This window comes from Hyla sarda, chromosome 6, assembly GCF_029499605.1.
Source record: "Hyla sarda isolate aHylSar1 chromosome 6, aHylSar1.hap1, whole genome shotgun sequence".
Taxonomy (NCBI): Eukaryota; Metazoa; Chordata; class Amphibia; order Anura; family Hylidae; genus Hyla; species Hyla sarda.
Genome location: NC_079194.1, coordinates 168357486 through 168376529, shown reverse-complemented (window position 1 = coordinate 168376529; position 19044 = coordinate 168357486). Strand labels below are relative to the sequence as shown.

Below are 19044 nucleotides of genomic sequence, written 5' to 3'. Positions count from 1 at the left end.
ATGGGACCTACATCTCCCACAGGTATTGGTGTCTGAGAGACCGTGGTTGTAGAGAAACTCGGGTGTCTTATACCATCTAGTGGTGAGTTTGTATTGTGTTTCCTGAAGTCTCACACACCTTGAGAAGCCATGTGAGTGTTTTAGTATGAGGGATACGTCTGTGTGAGATAATATGAGATTTCATTCCTTGGTTCAGAGGCTGACATCCTGATGAAAAGTAACATTAAAGTTGGGGTTTGACATAGAATAGGGTCATGTGCAACTTTTTCCCCAAGGAGAACACTAGGCTTGAAACCACATCAATATGTTGAATTGCAGTAACATTACAGTTGGCCACATGCAGTAACTGCTTCTGAAATTAGTTGCTATTAACCTGCATTTTTAAATATTTTCCCCTTATTGCTAGTGAGCAATTCAGGTATATTTAGATTTATTTATATGGAACATGTTTATTAGTTTAATTTGTTGTTTCGGTGTCCTCCTCAACTGAACACAGACCAGCAGAAACAATAATATGTTATTTTTTCCTAACTCATGCAGTCCTACAGTCCTACAGCGCCATTTGTTTTACTCCAGCACACTAGCATCTATTTGGTTACTGCAAGAAGAAGAAATTAGCAGTTTTCCTATTCCAGCATAACCCATTTAATGTGTCAGAGGAAGTGGTCATTCTTGGGTCAGCTGACTTCATGTGAATTACAGCATGACATTATTACCTACAAGATCAATCCTGCTAGATCCCTACTCTCTCCTCCCAGCTCTATCTCTATACTGCTGCTTTCTTTATGGGGTTAGGATATATAGTAGTAACACACCTTCCCTGAGGCTGTGTTCACATGTTGGTTTTTATTTTTGCTGCATCTATTCAGTTTTTTGCTATGATTTCCCCACAATGTTGTTTTAAAACGTCATTTTTACCAAGATTTTTTTTTAAATCGCTGCAAAAACAGCCAAAGTGCAATAATGTATGAAAAATGCTGTAAAAATCCAACGTGTAAACACAGCCTATAGATTTCAAATCTTTATAAAACACCACCATTGTGATTATAGGTCATTTTGCTTTGACCTCATGGCAATAATTTTCTAAAACGCATGCTCTAAATAGGAAAACACATAAAAACTGCTCATAATGTAAACTGACCTCAACCCATTTTTGACCCTAATGAGTTCATCTGGATGAACTCCAGCACCAGCAGCCAGATGACCAGGTACAATGATAAAATCCACATCCAATCTCTCTGCCAAGCCAGATAATTCATGGGGAATTAGGAAAGTGATGGAATTGCAAACCATTATGGCTAAAAACTCATTGCCACCAGGGTCAAAGGGGGGGGGGTATAATTAACCCCTTAAGGGCCCAGGCAATTTTCACTGTAGGAACCGGCCATTTTTTGAACATCTGACCACTTTCACTTTAAGCATTAATAACTCTGGGATGCTTTTACCTTTCATTCTGATTCCGAGATTGTTTTTTCGTGACATATTCTACTTTATATTAGTCCGGAAATGCTGGGAGTTGTTGTTTTGCAACAGCTGGAGGCTCCGTTTTGGAAACACTGCCGTATAATAAGTTTTTCATTTTTATTGGGGGGGACAGTGCAAGGGGGTGTATATGTAGTGTTTTACCCTTTATTATGTGTTCGTGTAGTGTAGTGTTTTTAGGGTACGTTCGCACTGGCAGAGGTTTACAGTGAGCTTCCTGCTAGAAATTTTCACCGCAATGGAAAATTTGCCGCAGCTCATACTTGAAGCAGGAAACTTACTGTAAACCTGCCCGTGTGAATGTACCACATTTTCCAACCAGTGTGCCTATAGCAGCTGTGACCAAAAATCAGCAATTTTGGCAATTTTTTTTGCGTTTATGCCGTTCACCCTGCAGGATTAGTAATGTCATAATTTAATAGTTTGGGCAATTATGCATGCATGCAATTAATATGTTAATTTTTTTACAGTGTGGGAAAAGGAGGGTAATTAAAATTTTTACTAAGGGGCGGTTATATTTTTAAAAACATTTTTTTACATTTTTTTTTCCACACCTTTTTTGCCCCCTGGGGCCTATCATAAGCCATGATTAGCTGGAATACTATTGCATTACATTGATCTACGCTATCTGCGCTTTATTGCTAAGGGCAAAGGCAGCCTTCAGCAATCACTGAGCCAGGAAAGGCCTAGGAGCAGAGGTAAGGCCCCAGGCTTCCCTAGCAACACATCCTCTCCCCCGTGAATACATCGCAGGGGGGCGCTATGACCATTAGATATCAGGGAATAGCGCCATTTAATATTTAAATGAAATGATCTGTGTAGATCACAGCATTTATCCAGCTAAATGATGGACATCGGAGCAGCAGGCCTCTCCCGGTTATGACGCAGATACAACCTGCGGGCGGCGTCATGTCCGTCCACATGGCGCACATGTATTTTATGGGTCAGGAAGGGCTTAAAGGAGTAGTCCAGTGGTGATTCAGTGGTGAGCAACTTATCCCCTATCCTAAGGATAGGGGATAAGTTGCAGATCGCGGGGGGTCCGACCCCTGGGGCCCCCCGCGATCTACTGTACGGAGCCCCGACAGTCCGCTGGAAGGGGGCGTGTCGACCTCCGCACGAGGCGGCGGCCGACACGCCCCCTCAATACAACTCTATGGCAGAGCCGAAGCGCTGCCTTCGGCAATCTCCGGCTCTGCCATAGAGATGTATTGAGGGGGCGTGTCGGCCGCCGCCTCGTGCGGGGGTCGACACCAGCTATCTCGGCGGAGAGCCGGGGCCCCGTACAGAGAGATCGCAGGGGGCCCCAGCGGTCGGACCCCCCGCGATCTCAAACTTATCCCCTATCCTTAGGATAGGGGATACGTTTTTCACCACTGGACTACCCCTTTAATAAAAGTGAATAAGCCCCTCCCCCAATAAAAAATTAAATTACCCTCTTTTACGATTTACATTTTATATATATATATATATATATATATAATAAAATCAACATATTTGGTATCGCCATGGGCATAAATGTTCAAACTATTAAAATATAATGTTAATGATCCTCTACAGCAAATGGCGCAAAAAAAAATCTAAATCCAAAATTGCTGATTTTTAATCACATCATATCCCAGAAAAAAGAATAAAAAAGTAATCAAAAATTTACATTGACGCAAAAGTGGTACCAATAAAAACTACAGATTACAGCGCAAAAAATTTGCCATTATATAACCCTTCATGCCAAAGGTCGCAACTGCATGAAAATCTCAGCTGCAATGCATTCCATGCACATGGTGCAGACTAGTTGCAAAAGTTTCTGTGACTGTCCCATTCATCTGAAAGGGGCTTACAGAAATACAGGCAGCCAAAAGACAGTTGCCAAAACTAACTCATTTAGATGTACATCTTTGGGCTGCGTTTCCATTTGGCAGGTTTTACTTTGAAAACTGCCACTGCAGTTTTTAAGCCAAAGTCAGAAGACTATTCAAAAGGAATGGGGAATATAAAGGAAGGGGAATTGCAGCCTCAGAGTATGTTCACAAGTCGGAAACGTAGTTCCACTACCATTCACTTCAATGGGTCCGTCAGCAATCTGCAAATCTGCCGCTATCACAAATTTTCCACGGACCTATTAAAGTAAATTGTGTAAGTTGATTTTCCACAGCAGGTAATCTGCTACAAGTTTATCAGTGTGTGTATTTTCTGCTGCAGATTAGCTGTAGGAGATTTTGCTACCCATTGAAGTCAATGGGCAGCAAAAACTGCAACAGCAAATCTGCTGCAAAAATCTGCATGTGTGAATGTACATTAACATTAATGTTCACACTTAAAGGGGTATTCCAGGATTTTTTTTTATTTGACTATGCTACAGGGGCTGTAAAGTTAGTGTAGTTCATAATATAGTGTCTGTACCTGTGTATGATTGTTTTCTCACAATTCTTAGGTGATTTTCATCCCAATATTTATTTTTAACAGCATACAAAATGACTGTTGTCTCAGATTTTTCCCAGGTTGCAATGTAGCTGAGACCTGACTCACTAGTCAGCTGATGACAGGGAGCCTGTCTGCTTCAATGGGTTGAGAGATCGCTTGGTGGCAGAGAGATCAATCTGCAACTAATGCAACAGCTGTAGGCACCCTGATTGAAACCACAGGTCTTTTGAATGGATGCAGCTCATGTATGTTTCAATGGGTGGGGTGGCTGATGTGTGGGAGGGAAGAAAATGGAATTGTGGGATTTGTAGGAGAAAAAAAAAGAAAAGTCAAACAGGAAATACCAGTTCACAAAAAGCTAGCCACAGTGTTATGGTAATCTCATGACATAGCCATTTAGCCCCAAGACAAGCGCAGATCCTCCCTAAACATGTCCATTACTGTCTGCCAGGTATGTACTAAAATCACCTTATGATGGATAACCCCTTTAAAGGATGTGCTGCATATTTTGTGCAGTTGATTTTGCTACCCATTAACTTCAATGGGTAGCAAAATCAGCTGCACAAAATATGCAGCATAAATATGCAGCAGATCCTGTACGTTCACAAAGGCGGATTGCCTGCTGAAAATGCGCAGCAGATTTTACTACCATTGACTTCAATGGGTCATCAGAAAATCCGCAACAGAGACAGATTTGCAGATTTTACTTTGGACCCACTGAAGTCAATGATAGCAAAATCCACTGCAGGTAATCCGCCCATGTGAATGTACCCATAGGGTATATTCACATGTACAGTATCCTGTGCATAATGGATGCGCAGAATTTGATGCACAAGATTTTGAAGCTGTGTTCAGTCATTTAGGTTACATTGAAATCTGCAGCGTCAAATCCTAAGCATCAAATATGCGCAGGATACGTGTGAATAGACCCTAAGGGTAGGGTCACAACGAAAGGTTCTGGATCGTAATTTAAGTTGTGGATCCGCCAATGACGGACCCTACAGTGTGCCTCCAGCTGTGTTCTGTGAGTCGCCGAGTGCATGCGCAGTGTACTCACACAGATCGGTGTGTGTCTGCTTGTAGCGGCGGATTGGCGCTATGAGCAGGCAGGCGTTGTAGGAGGCACACTTTAGGGTCCGTCGTCGATAGATCCGCACCATAAAATATGCTGCAGATCCATTCTGTGTGACCCTACCCTAAAACAGATTTTCAGCTGCAGAAATATTTGCAACAAATATTGCAATATGTAGTCATTTTGTGTCATGACACTACCTTCTAGATCAGGCATAGGCAACCTTTGGCACTGCTGATGTTTTGAACTACATTTCCCATGATCCTTTTGCAGCATTTTGGCTATAAGAGCATCATGGGAGATGTAGTCCAAAACATCTGCATGCCGAAGGTTGCCTATGCCTGTTCTAGATCATTAAAAGGTTTGTTAATTTTTTGTGCTTCCTTGTAAAAAAAATACCATTATGATGCAAGCTGCATTCAGAGAGGCTGCCTTCCTCTGGTAAATAGGTCCCTGTGAGCACAGGCTTTGAGCACATTTCACTGAGGATGAAAGGAAAGCGGCTGTAAATTGCTGAATTCATCTGAGAGGTTATTTCCTAGCAACTCAAGATATGGAATAGAAGTGATATACAAGTGGCTATGAAATATGTAAAACACAGTTTAAGTCTGCAACTTTCCAATCCAGTCACACGTATAAGGTCATACAAGAGAACTTATAATTTTTTAAGGAAGTTTGGAATTATTATTTTTTTAAATATATATACAGCTAGTAGGTTCCACATTGATAGCTGCCATGCTCCAATATTGATAGCTAAAATGACCAAATAATAGTGACAACTGGAGTAGTCTATAATGCCATCCAGAGTGCCCATTATCACAGTGACAGCGGGTCTGCCACATAATGGCAAAGTACCCCCACAGCAGTGACAGAGTACCACTATAACATTCACAACGTCATAACAACCCACAAAGTGCTCTTATAACAGTGACAGGTGTAGTTCCTCCATAAAGACAACCATTTGCATCTTTACACCTAGAATACCCAACTAGAAAGCCAAAATGCTCCCATAACATATACAGCTAGGGTTACCCCATTATAACTAGGGTGACCTCGTAACTCTGATGAATTAAATGTCTTATAAATGCTTTACTAGTACCGACATCACTTCTAAGTGCTCTGACCCTATATATGCCTAAAATCTCCCTCTTTTTGACTTAGAAAATAGATTTGCAATAATATGAATTCAGGTAGAAGACAGACATGGTCGCACATCTACAATCTTGCACAATGATCTAATTGCTTCTCAGCATAATTTCAAAAACTAACAGGTTGTTAGTACATATGTTTTGATCAAAAACTACAAAGCCCACTCGCCACGTCAAGGCCACCTATTTAGAGTGGGTCCCTAACGTCCCTAGCATAAAATGGCGTAGCACTGGGCGGTGACCACCACTGCCGCGACACCAGTGCCCACACGGGGAACGACCCACTGGCAGAGTGGCCCCAATGCCACTCAAACCAGTCCATGGGTCGCACCTCCCCGCAGACACGGCGCCACGGCAGCAACAGACGCCGCACAGCACCACACCAGTGTGAACAGGGTGCTACAGCTCACTTACCATGCTCTCCCAGTCAGACTGGGAGGCTGCTAGGAAAGAAATGGCACTTACAACACAGAAGATATTTGGTAAAATTAGCAAAAACAACACAACATAATGAGTTAAAGGGGTACTCCAGTGAAAACCTTTTTTCTTTTAAATAAACTGGTGGCAGAAAGTTAAACATATTTGTAAATTACTTCTATTAAAAAAATCTTAATCCTTCCAGTACTTATTAGCTGCTGAATGCTACAGAGGAAATTCCTTTATTTTTGGAACACTGATGACATCATGAGCACAGTGCTCTCTGCTGACATCTCTGTCCATTTTAGCAACCATGCATAGCAGATGTATGCTAAGGGCAGCATTGCAGTGCTGGGGACTTGGGTTCAAATCCCACTAAGGACAACAATAAATAAAGAGTTATTATTATTAAAATAACGTCAGCAGAGAGAACTGCACTCATGATGTCATCAGAGAGCATTCCAAAAAGAAAAGAATTTCCTCTGTAGTATTCAGCAGCTAATAAGTACCGGAAGGATTAAGATTTTTTAATAGAAGTAATTTACAAATATGTTTAACTTTCTGCCACCAGTTGATTTAAAAGAAAAAAGGTTTTCACCGGAGTACCCCTTTAACTTAACTCATAACCCCAGTCCAAGCTATTTATAACATTGTCAGGGGCACTGCACTGTGACACATGATGTAATGCTTTATAAACTACATTACACAACACTTCAAATAACATACGCATTTATAGTTAACACAATGTCACACAAGTGCTTGATACAATGCAACCCTTCCAGACATTATTTCTGCTTCCACTGAAATCATCAGTATAAGCTCTTCCAAACGTTCATCCAGACAATGCTGGAGAATCAGACACAAAGGAGACGGATTCCTAGAGGATAAGGTAAATAAAACCTTTAAATCACTCCTTAGAGGATATTTATTGGTGAATCATGTGAATTAGTAAAAATGTGCAAACGCATATTTTTTTAATGCTGGATTTTACAAATGACTTTAATAAAAATAACTAATCTTCATCCTGTGGCTTTCCCGTTGTTGGAAACTCACAAGTTCAGGGATGGCCTGACATCTTGTCATGTTTTTTAGAACAGCAAAAGAAGCACAGAATGGAGGAGTAGAAAGCTTTCCCACTACTGTGCAATGGAGACCAAGCACCACCAATTAATGTTTATATCATGAATATTAGTCTGCAGATAGTTCTGTCTTCCTCATTCATTTCAAGGTTTATTGTCATTAGGTGCGGCACAAAATAGCTATTATCATCGCACTCACCTAGTCTGGCACCCTGCTGGATTCTGCTGTTAATGCACCTGAAATAATAAAGAAGCACAGAACCTGACTACAGTGAAAGTGTAGTCACACTGCCATTGCTCCCCTTCAAGAGCGGCTGTCAAAGTCTCTTTTATTTATCTATTTTTTCTGACTTTAACAGCCGTTCGCATGATGGGGAGCAATGGGCAACAATGGGTCCCAGCGGCTCCCATTTGCTTTTATACGGGCCGCTGGGCGCCGTTATGAATAGCGGGAGAAAAAGACGGCACAAGCAGTAATTTTTCTCCCGCTATTCTGCCCGGCTCCACCGACGGCCGTGACATTGCCGTGTACTAACGGCAGTGTGAAAGAAGCCTTATTTCTTCTTGTTGTTGATTTATGGACTTTGCGGTCTCTTTGGAATGGATCACCACAGAGCTCAGGACTAGGCTCACGTTCAGATGTTTGTGCTGCAACTGATTGCGGACATTCACAAAGCATCAGAGTAGCAGCAGAGGTGTCAGTCCAAATGTCTTTGTCTGCTGAGTATTTATTGTCATGAGTTAATTCATTTGAAATATGCTTTTCTCATAAGGAGCTCAAAGCTCAGAACAGGAATAAGTTTCCGAGGACCGGACTTATTTGTCCTTAGAGCTACCGTCAGGCACTACTGATCGTAGAGCCATTAGAGGCCCTGGCCAAATAGAAAAATAAAAGTGTCTGCTGCTATCGCTACCACCCCCCCAAGCCCCACTGGTTTCACTTTGGCCAAAAGAACAGGTGTCAATGAGTAGTCCATTATTTCTACCTAAGTAAAATCATGGGGACAGGGTTCTATTGTGATAGAGGTATGCATTTGTCTCATCCTCCCTTGGCAGACTTACCTGCTCCTCTACTCTAATTTCCTCCTCCCATCAATATAACATGCCTTGAGTGGGGAATGTGGAGGTCTAGTAGATTATAATAATAATAATATAATAATTTAACTGAATCTGCTTATGAATGCCTCTGTACTGGCAGCAAATTCAGTAAACTTAATAGCAGTGGTCTCAGCACTGCTCAACTAAATAAACACCTGTGTAACATGCAGCTCTCCACGGCAACCCTTTTAAAGCTATACCAGTAGACGTAAGGTGCAGGAAAATCTTTATTCCGAGTGCAGGTACATGGTGTGGAGGAGCGGACTCACAGGGAAGACTTTGGGCAGCGGTCCGTATAGCGTGGCTGCGTGATACGGACCGTTGCCCAAAGTCCGGACCTGTGAGTCCGCTCTCATCTGTCCCCTATCTCCCCGCCCCCTCCTTGTGCCAAGTACCTGGCTTTATTACAATGCCCAATATGTCCACGCAGACACACATCACATACATTTAAGCCACTTTTTTTTATTTTTATAACAAATTCACCTTTCAGGCATGTACAAACATGTAGAGTGTACAAACTCTAGCACTGAAAAGAATAATCAGTGGCTTATTCCATAGATCATTTTCGGCTTCTGGACACAGTGGCCCTGATTTATCAAAACGTGTGAGAGAAAAACTGGAGAAATCTTGCCTATAACAACAAATCACAGCTCAGCTTTCCTATCTTAACAAGCTCTGGTAAAGTGAAAGCTGAGCTGTGATTGGTTGCCATGGGAAAATCTCTGCAGTTTTTCTCTTATACATTTTGATAAGTGTGTTTAGTTTTTGTTTTAATTTTTCATCTCCACTTTCTAAGAGCAATAATTAGCTAGCCCATCATTTCAGTTGGTGAAACAAGTTTATTTATTTATTTTTTTAAAGCCCCATTTTGGGGGACATGGAATGATTTTATGGATTATAGATTTTTTTTCTGCCACACAGAACAACAAAAGAAGTAGTGGAGAAGGGGGTGGAAACTGGGCACTCTGGAAACTGGCAGTTGCGGGGGAGTGGGTGAAGTTAGTTTTCAATGCAGCCCTGACCACTAATTTAAAAGAGGATCATATACAAAAACGTATCCCCCTATCTGTAGGATAGGGGATAAATTCCAACCGCTGGGGCCCACCTCAATTTCCTATATGGGGCACAAGCTCTTCCTGAGAACAGAGCGTGTCGACCCCAACACGAAGCGGCGACTGGCACGTCCCCTCCATATATCTCTATGGGAAAGCCGACAAAAGCTGAATGGCTCTCACATAGAGATATATGGAGGGGGGGGGTGTCCATGTCTCTTTACAGGAGATCGTGGGAGTTCAAAGCTGTCGGACCTCCTGCAATCTAAAACTGCGGATCGGGGATACGTATTTGGGCATGATATATTTCCTTTAAGAACACCTCCTGCCCAAACAACTCCTGTAATGGGTAACAGTGTTCATTCCGTATTCTATGTTGTATTTGTTAGGTGAAACAGAAAGCACAGCATCGCTCCTCTTCTGGTAAGTGAATTGAGCTAGAGGGGTGCTGTTTCTGGGAAAACATAAAGATCCCTTTTCCCTCTGAATGAATTGGATGAACTTCTCACACCAGTATAAGTACTTTTGTAGTATTTCTTTAAAAAAGAAAAAGAAATCAACCCAAATAAATAAAGAACCCAAAACATGCACATACTCCATGTTGCAATTCCTCTCAAGGTGGCCACTGGCGTGCAGGTTGTGAGTCGTTACATTCCTACAGAACTGACTTATTACTTTCAAAATAAGACCATAATTATGTTATAATGTTGCACTGTAGGGTCCACATTACAGCTGCATCTCTGGAAACAGGTTCTACTGAATTCAGCTTAGTTCATCATAAGATATGATCATTTAAATAAGGTTGTCCAAGTTTAATGGGGTACTCAGCAGTTGTACTTTTCTTTAAAATCCTGCCCAGCTGCTAGCCTTTAGCCCCTTAAAGACTCGTTTTTTTTATTTTTTCACTTTTGTTATTTCCTCCTCACCTTCTAAAAATCATAACACTTGCAGTTTTCCACCTACAGACCTATATGAGGACTTGTTTATTTGCGCTACCAATTTTACTTTGTAATAACATCAATCATTTCACTACAAAATCTGGGGTGAAACATAAAAAAAAATATTTGTGGATGTGAGAGGGCTTATTTTTTGCGCTGTGATCTCGATTTTATTGGTATCATTTTTGTTTTGATGGAAATTTTTTAGGGTATACAAAGTCACCAAAAATATGTAATTTTGGACTTTGATAATTTTTATGTATACGCCATTATCTGTGCGGTTTAATTAGTATTATATTTTTATAGTTTGGACATTTATGCATGCGGCATGCCCTGCGTCCTTAAGGAGTTAAAAACAAAACAAGAACAACAAAAAAGAAACAATCAACCTGGACCCCCCACAGCTCCCCCAATGCCTACAATATCCTGCTCCTTTCCTCCAGTGCAGTCTTCTTCCTGGTTCTTGTAGTCGATTCATCAGTCTACAGCTCAGCCAATCACCACCTACAGCAATGTTCCGCCTTGGCCAGTGAAAGGCTGAGCGGCAGTGTAATGTATTAGGCCCCAGCACCAAAAAGAAGACCGCACTGGAGGGCCGGAGCACGATACCAGAGGCATCAGGGTAGTGGTGGGAGATAATTCAAGGTTTTTGGGGGGATTTTAATGCTGGCAGCAGGGCAGGATTTAAATGAAAAGTTCTATCCCAGAGTACCCTTTTAAAGTTGTTATCCAGGAATAGAAAAACAGTGCTGTTTTCTTCTATATAGTGAGCCACGCATGTCCTTAGGTTGTGTATGATATTACATCTCAGCTTCATTAACTTTTATGGAAAAGAGTTGCAATAACACAAGAGAAGCACTGTTTCTGCAAAAAAAGTAGCCCTTTTAACAAATGAAACTAACTAAAATATATGTTATACATAAATACTTCTAGAAAGTTCCTCTCGCTCCTGTGCTGTTGCTTCAGTGGTCCCCACTAGAACTTTGTTAATTTTTATGCACCAATGATGCAACATGCATCCATATGATGGCTGCAAACAAGCACCAATGGAGCAGAGGAGGAAATAACACTTAAATGGGCACTGTCAGATACAAAAACTAATAGGTTTTGCAAAAATTTTCAATATTTCATACTGAAAAAGCAAGTCAACCAACTGACCCCCCCCCCCCCCCCCCCCTGCCTGCTTGGACACATACCAGTCCTGCTGTGTCCATGCATCATCACCTACATCATGGACACACTTCCTTGATTGACAGCTGTGAGCGCAGGGCTCAAAGCTGGAGGAAAAATCCTCCCACTGTCAGCTTGTGTCCCACTACTGACACTGAGGACAAGCTGGGAGTTGTAGTTTTGCTAATGATGTGAACAGACAGCATACTGAGGGAGGGGGCGGGACCTGCACAGTGAGGCCACGCCCCCTCCCTTTGAGAAGAATTCAGACTAGTGAGCTACATTAAAAGTGTATTAAAAAGAAAATAAAGGTGCTAGACACAAAAATTTGTTGTACATGGTCAGGATTAGGTACTGAGTGATATATTTAAAAAAACTTTTTTTTGTTGGATCTGACAGGTACGCTTTAAGACAACCCTTTTAAGTTCATTTAGTGGCCTGGTTATTGCAGCCTTGATATGAGCCATAAAATGATAGCTCTATGAAAATGGCCTAAGTTTGCATAAAATCTAATAAGTCTGGGGTGGCTGCAGTGAATTCTGCTATCTTACTGTCCCCATTTAACCCCAGAGAGATAAGATGTAGGGAGCTGTTTAGAGAGGTCCTCGCATTATATTCAACAGTAATTTAGAATGAAATGTATCTTTTCCACATAGCAGAGCTCTTAATATACATGTTTTCTTGTGCTGTAAATAATTGGCGTAATAATAAGACATATAACAGCATATAGGGATTTGCATAGTCAGTTCAGAAAAAAATGAATAGGATGCTGGTATAAGATACAGTGTTGTGTATATATCACCTGTCCTAATATGTACAATGCTCATGTCAGCCTGTGTTGGCTGCTGTCAGCTGTTGCCGGCTATGTGCAAGATGATGAATCCTAGGATGGATACAGGAGCAGTGGAATGGCCACAGGATGAGCTCAAGTCCTGAGTTGCACATTTAGCAGATGAGATCATAGTATTAACCCCTGCCATTGCTGAACTGGAAGCAAAGGCAGACTGTGCAGACAGACCATGCTGATAAAACACAGCAATACAAACTACTGCAACTGCACTAAGCTGGAACAGAATAGAAGTTATTGTCATTGCATTGAATAGACAACCCAGAATGATGCATATATATTATCTAATACTCTGCTGTCTTAGCTCATGCATGCTTAGTAACACAAGCAACACCTGGATAGGTTATAAAAGATCACATGTACTCACCAAAGCAAAGGACAGATATATGATGGAGAAAGTCCAGTCTGGCTGTGCTGTGCATGGTGTTGAGGGGGCTGTGTTCCTTTGTCAGGCAGCCAGGGGGGTGCAGGAGGAGAGAGGCTCCACATCAGCTGTGTCTTTTGTTAGACAGGGGATGATCACTTGTCATTTCCAGCAACACCAGCACATGCATTAAGTGAGCCTTTCTGTGTGTATATGCTGTATGGGAGGAGGAGTGCAGGCTGGAGGAGGAGGAGGTGGAGAAAAGGAAGCATCTCCTTGTGCTGCAGCTGATGACACTACTTCCTCACACACATGAAAGACCACCACCCCTCCTCTTCTTCCACTATTCCTAGCACCAGTTCCCCTTATTCTAGCCGCCAGCTATCCTCACCTCAATACACCTTTCAGCAGAACCCCCTCACAGCTCCTTTCTCTAATAGTCAGGAGTCCTACTCCTCAGGGAGCCCTTAGCCCCATTATCCCTGTGCTGGGTACCCCCTGGTGTCTTTCATCTCAGCTGTCAGTATACTTCTCAGTAAAATACTAGCAGTGACAGTATGATTATTTATCGATGTAAGAAATCTATGGTATCAACTTTGGCAAGAATGTGCAGAAGTAGACAGTCTTTATTATGAAAAAATATTTTATACATTTATTTATTTGTGCGATCTGTTACGTTTAAAGAAGCACTGTCAACAACATGAAATATTGATATGTTGCAGATATAGTAATTCTAAGACTATTTCTAATATATGTCTAAAATATTGTGGTTTTTACCTTATATTTGGCTGTTTATAACTCCAGCCACTACATGTCCCAATACTGCAGTGATTCCCAACCGGGTGCCGCGGCACACTGGGGTGCCATTTGGCACTGACTGGGGTGCCGCGGTATTTTGCTGTCAAAGTTATATATTTATTTCAAATTTCCATCCCTGGTGCTGCAGGGGGAGGGAAGTTTGTGTGCGCTGTGCGTGCATCAATCCGTGCGACCCCCCCGGCGGCCCAGTGAGTGCCCTGTTAGAGAGGGGAAGTATGCAGAAGCTGCCCAGGACCAGTGTAGTGACACATGCCCCAGCGTCCCCCTCGCCCCTGCGGTGCAGTGAATGAGTGCCCTGCCAGAGCCCTAAGTCGGTGCCCTGCCGGAGAGGGGAAGACCCATGTCCATCCCCCCCTTCCACCCATGTCCATTCCCTTCCCCCTCTTACGCATGTCCATTGTCCATCCTCCCCCCCCCCCCCTCACCCATGTTTATCCTCCTGTCATCCAAGGAGTACCCCTTTAAACTACATACCCACTGATAAACAGATATTGCATATTGTGCATTGCGGCCTTTTTCTTTTTTTTTTTTTTTTTGCTCGTCAACTTCGGTAGGGGTGCCCCTGCAATATTTTTTTTTTTCGCGTTGTGCCCCGAGCCGAAAAAGGTTGGGAACCACTGCCATACTGGCTCATTTGATATTCAGTTCCTGAGTCATTTATGTACTTCCAGCTGTCATCTGGATCCCTGCAGCAGAGGGCCAGATAAAAAAAAACATATAAAAGTGACAGGATCATGATCCTTATTACAGTGTGAGTAACATCCTTGAAATTTTTTATTTTTTTTTCCCCCCTTGGTGACAAATATGCTTTAACCCCTTAAGGACTCAGGGTTTTTCCGTTTTTGCACTTTCGTTTTTTCCTCCTTACCTTTAAAAAATCATAACCCTTTCAATTTTCCACCTAAAAATCCATATTATGGCTTATTTTTTGCGTCGCCAATTCTACTTTGCAGTGACATTAGTCATTTTACCCAAAAATGCACGGCGAAACGGAAAAAAAAATCATTGTGCGACAAAATCGGAAAAAAAAACCCATTTTGTAACTTTTGGGGGCTTCCGTTTCTACGCAGTGCATATTTCGGTAAAAATTACACCTTATCATTATTCTGTAGGTTTATACGGTTAAAATGATACCCTACTTATATAGGTTTGATTTTGTCGCACTTCTGGAAAAAATCATAACTACATGCAGGAAAATTTATACGTTTAAAAATGTCATCTTCTGACCCCTATAACTTTTTTATTTTTCCACTTACGGGGCGGTATGGGGACTCATTTTTTGCGCCGTGATCTGAAGTTTTTATTGGTATGATTTTTGTTTTGATCTGACTTTTTGATCACTTTTTATTCATTTTTTAATGTTATAAAAAGTTACCAAAATACGCTTTTTTGGACTTTGGAATTTTTTTGCGCGTACGCCATTGACCGTACGGCTTAATTAATTATATATTTTTATAGTTCGGACATTTACGCACGCGGCGATACCACATATGTTTATTTTTATTTTTTTTTACATTGTTTTATTTTTCTTATGGGAAAAGGGGGGTGATTCAAACTTTTATTAGGGAAGGGGTTAAATGACCTTTATTAACACTTTTTTTTTACTTTTTTTTTGCAGTGTTATAGGTCCCATAGGGACCTATAACACTGCACACACTGATCTCTCATCCTGATCACAGGCGTGTATTAACACGCCTGTGATCAGCATTATTGACGCTTGACTGCTCCTGCCTGGATCTCAGGCACGGAGCAGTCATTCGTCGATCGGACACCGAGGAGGCAGGTAAGAGCCCTCCCGGTGTCCGATCAGCTGTTCAGGACGCCGCGATTTCACCGCGGCGGTCCCGAACAGCCCAACTGAGCAGCCGGGTCACTTTCAGTTTCACTTTAGAAGCGGCGGTCAGCTTTGACCGCCGCTTCTAAAGGGTTAATACCGCACATCGCCGCGATCGGCGATGTGTGGTATTAGCCGCGGGTCCCGGCCGTTGATTAGCGCCGGGACCCACGCGATATGATGCGGGATCGCGGCGCGATCCCGCTTCATATCGCGGGAGCCGGCGCAGGACGTAAATATACGTCCTGCGTCGTTAAGGGGTTAACTACCAGAATGTATTACAGCATAGCAATAATATGATGCATAAAAATTGTTTAGTTTTTCAAATGCAGTGATCCCTCAACTTACAATGGCCTCAACATACAATAGTTTCAGCATACAATGGTCTTTTCTGGACTATTGTAAGTTGAAACCAGACTCAACATACAATGACAATCTGGACAAAGACAGTCCAGATCTGTGAAACTTGTCAATGGCCAAAAGAACTGACCAATCAGAATGGGCAATTTGCTGGTAAAACCCCTGTATTACTGAAGCGTATGCACTGACTGGTGTCTGGTAGCGCCCCCTACAATACAGGGAGGTATTACATTTTCTGTACACTTTACCTGTACCAGGGTTATCTGCTCCTTTGGACACCAGGTGAGGGAGACTCCATGTTACTTTTTTAGGACACTGTGTGTACTTTACAGGACCCCGAAGAAGCTCCTGTCCTCTACATAGACCAGTGTTTCCCAAGCAGGGTGCCCCCAGCTGTTGCAAAACTACAACTCCCAGCATGCCCAGACAGCCTTTGGCTGTCTGGGCATGGTGGGAGTTGTAGTTTTGCAACAGCTGAAGGCTCCCTGCTTGGAAAACACTGAAATAGACAGTGATTTACAGCTCCCAGCAGATCTTTCTTACTATTATATGTAAGGACTTGCTTTATATATATTAGTTATCTACTTATTTTTCTTTAATTTTCAAATTTTCCTATTTTTGGATGACATTTTGTGGCTTTAGAACCAATTACCAGGTTTCCATAGAGTTCTGGTCTCAACATACAATGGTTTCTACATACAATGGTCGTCCCAGAACCAATTAATATTGTAACTTGAGGGACCACTGTATAAACTTTTCTCAGCTCCACCTGGCAAAATGCAGAAACCATTTATTCCAAACCATGGCATCTAGACTTTGTTTACACATGTAGCGTATGTGGAGTCGGGGTGCAATGCAGGGTAGATGCAGGGCAGATGTTATGGCCCAAGGAGCAGATGGTATTAACCCCTTCTTGTCATGACACCAGGGCGCGGTTTAGCCTTAACCACCCGAAGGGCTTGTTTTCTGTGCCAAAAATTTTACTTTGTAATGACATCAATCATTTCATCACAAAATCTACGGCAAAACCCCCCCAAAAAAATATTTGTGAGGCAAAATTGGAAAAAATGTCACTTTTGGGAGTTTCCGTTTCAATATTTCTTTTTAACCCCTTAAGGACCGGAGGTTTTTCCGTTTTTGCATTTTCGTTTTTTGCTCCTTGCCTTTAAAAAATCATAACTCTTTCAAATTTACACCTAAAAATCCATATGATGGCTTATTTTTTGCGCCACCAATTCTACTTTGTAATGACGTCAGTCATTTTGCCCAAAAATCTATGGTGAAGCGGGAAAAAAAATCATTGTGCGACAAAATTGAAAAAAAAAACGCTGTTTTGTAACTTTTGGGGGCTTCCGTTTCTACATAGTACATTTTTCGGTAAAAATGACACCTGATATGTATTCTGAAGGTCCATACGATTAAAATGATACCCTACTTATATAGGTTTGATTTTGTCTGACTTCTGGAAAAAATCATAACTACATGCAGGAAAATTAATACGTTTAAAATTGTCATCTTCTGACCCCTATAACTTTTTTATTTTTCCGTGTATGGGGCGGTATGAGCGCTCATTTTTTGCGCTGTGATCTGAAGTTTTTAACGGTACCATTTTTGCATTGATAGGACTTATTGATCACTTTTTATTCATTTTTAAATTATATAAAAAGTGACCAAAAATGCACTATTTTGGACTTTGGAATTTTTTTGCGCGCACGCCATTGACCGAGCGGTTTAATTAATGATATATTTTTATAATTCGGACATTTCCGCACGCGGTGATACCACATATGTTTATTTTTATTTTTATTTACACTGTGTTTTTTTTTTATTGGAAAAGGGGGGTGATTCAAACTTTTAATAGGGGAGGAGTTAAATGATCTTTATTCACTTTTTTTTTCACTTTTTTTTTGCAGTGTTATAGGTCCCATAGGGACCTATAACACTGCACACACTGATCTTCTATGTTGATCACTGGTTTCTCATAAGAAACCAGTGATCAACGATTCTGCCGGATGACTGCTCATGCCTGGATCTCAGGCACTAAGCAGTCATTCGGCGATCGGACAGCGAGGAGGCAGGAAGGGGCCCTCCCGCTGTCCTGTCAGCTGTTCGGGATGCCGCGATTAGCCGCGGCTATCCCGAACCGCCCGACTGAGCTAGCCGGGAACTTTCACTTTCACTTTTAGCCGCGCGGCTCAGCTTTGAGCGCGCGGCTAAAGGGTTAATAGCGCGCGGCGCCGCGATCGGCGCTGCGCGCTATTAGAGGCGGGTCCCGGCTTCACTATGACGCCGGGCCCGCCATGATATGACGCGGGGTTACTGTATAACCCCGCGTTATATCAGAAGAGCAGGACCAAGGACGTACCGGTACGTCCTTGGTCCTTAAGGGGTTAAATCAACTGGTGCCAGAAAGTTAAACAGATTTGTAAATTACTTCTATTCAACCCCTTTACTTCTTTGGAGATTTTTCATTTTTGCACTTTTGTTTTTTCCTCCTTAACTTTTAGAAATCATAACCTTTTCAATTTTGTACCTAAAAATCCATATGATGGTTTATTTTTTGTGCCACCAATTCTACTTTGTAATGACGTCAGTCATTTTACCCACAAATCTACGGCGAAACGTTAAAAAAATAATTATGCGACAAAATGGAAGAAAAAACGCAATTTTGTAACTTTTGGGGGGTTCCATTTCTACGCAGTACATTTTTCGGTAAAAATGACACCTTCTCTTTATTTTGTAGGTCCATACAATTAAAATGATACCCTACTTATATAGGTTTGATTTTGTCATACTTGTGAAAAAAATCATAACTGCATGCAGGAAAATATATACGTTTAATATTGTCCTATTCTGACCCCTATAACTTTTTTAATTTTCCATGTACGGGGCGGTATGAGGGCTCATTTCTTGCACTGTGATCTGAAGTTTTGTATCGGTACC

At 41.8% G+C, this 19044-nt stretch overlaps 1 protein-coding gene across 3 annotated transcripts in view; it reads right to left on the bottom strand.

Moving 5' to 3' along the window:
* LRP3 (LDL receptor related protein 3) overlaps positions 1–19044 on the bottom strand; it is a 156301-nt gene that overhangs the window by 94103 nt on the left and 43154 nt on the right. Inside the window, exon 1 of one of the 3 annotated variants that reach the window (XM_056525773.1) lies at positions 13092–13373. The exons of the other annotated variants lie outside the window; for them this stretch is intronic. Coding sequence (XP_056381748.1) covers positions 13092–13146 — 55 coding nt within the window. The 5' untranslated portion in view covers positions 13147–13373. Of the gene's footprint in view, positions 1–13091; positions 13374–19044 lie in introns of those variants that run through there. 3 annotated transcript variants of the gene reach the window in all.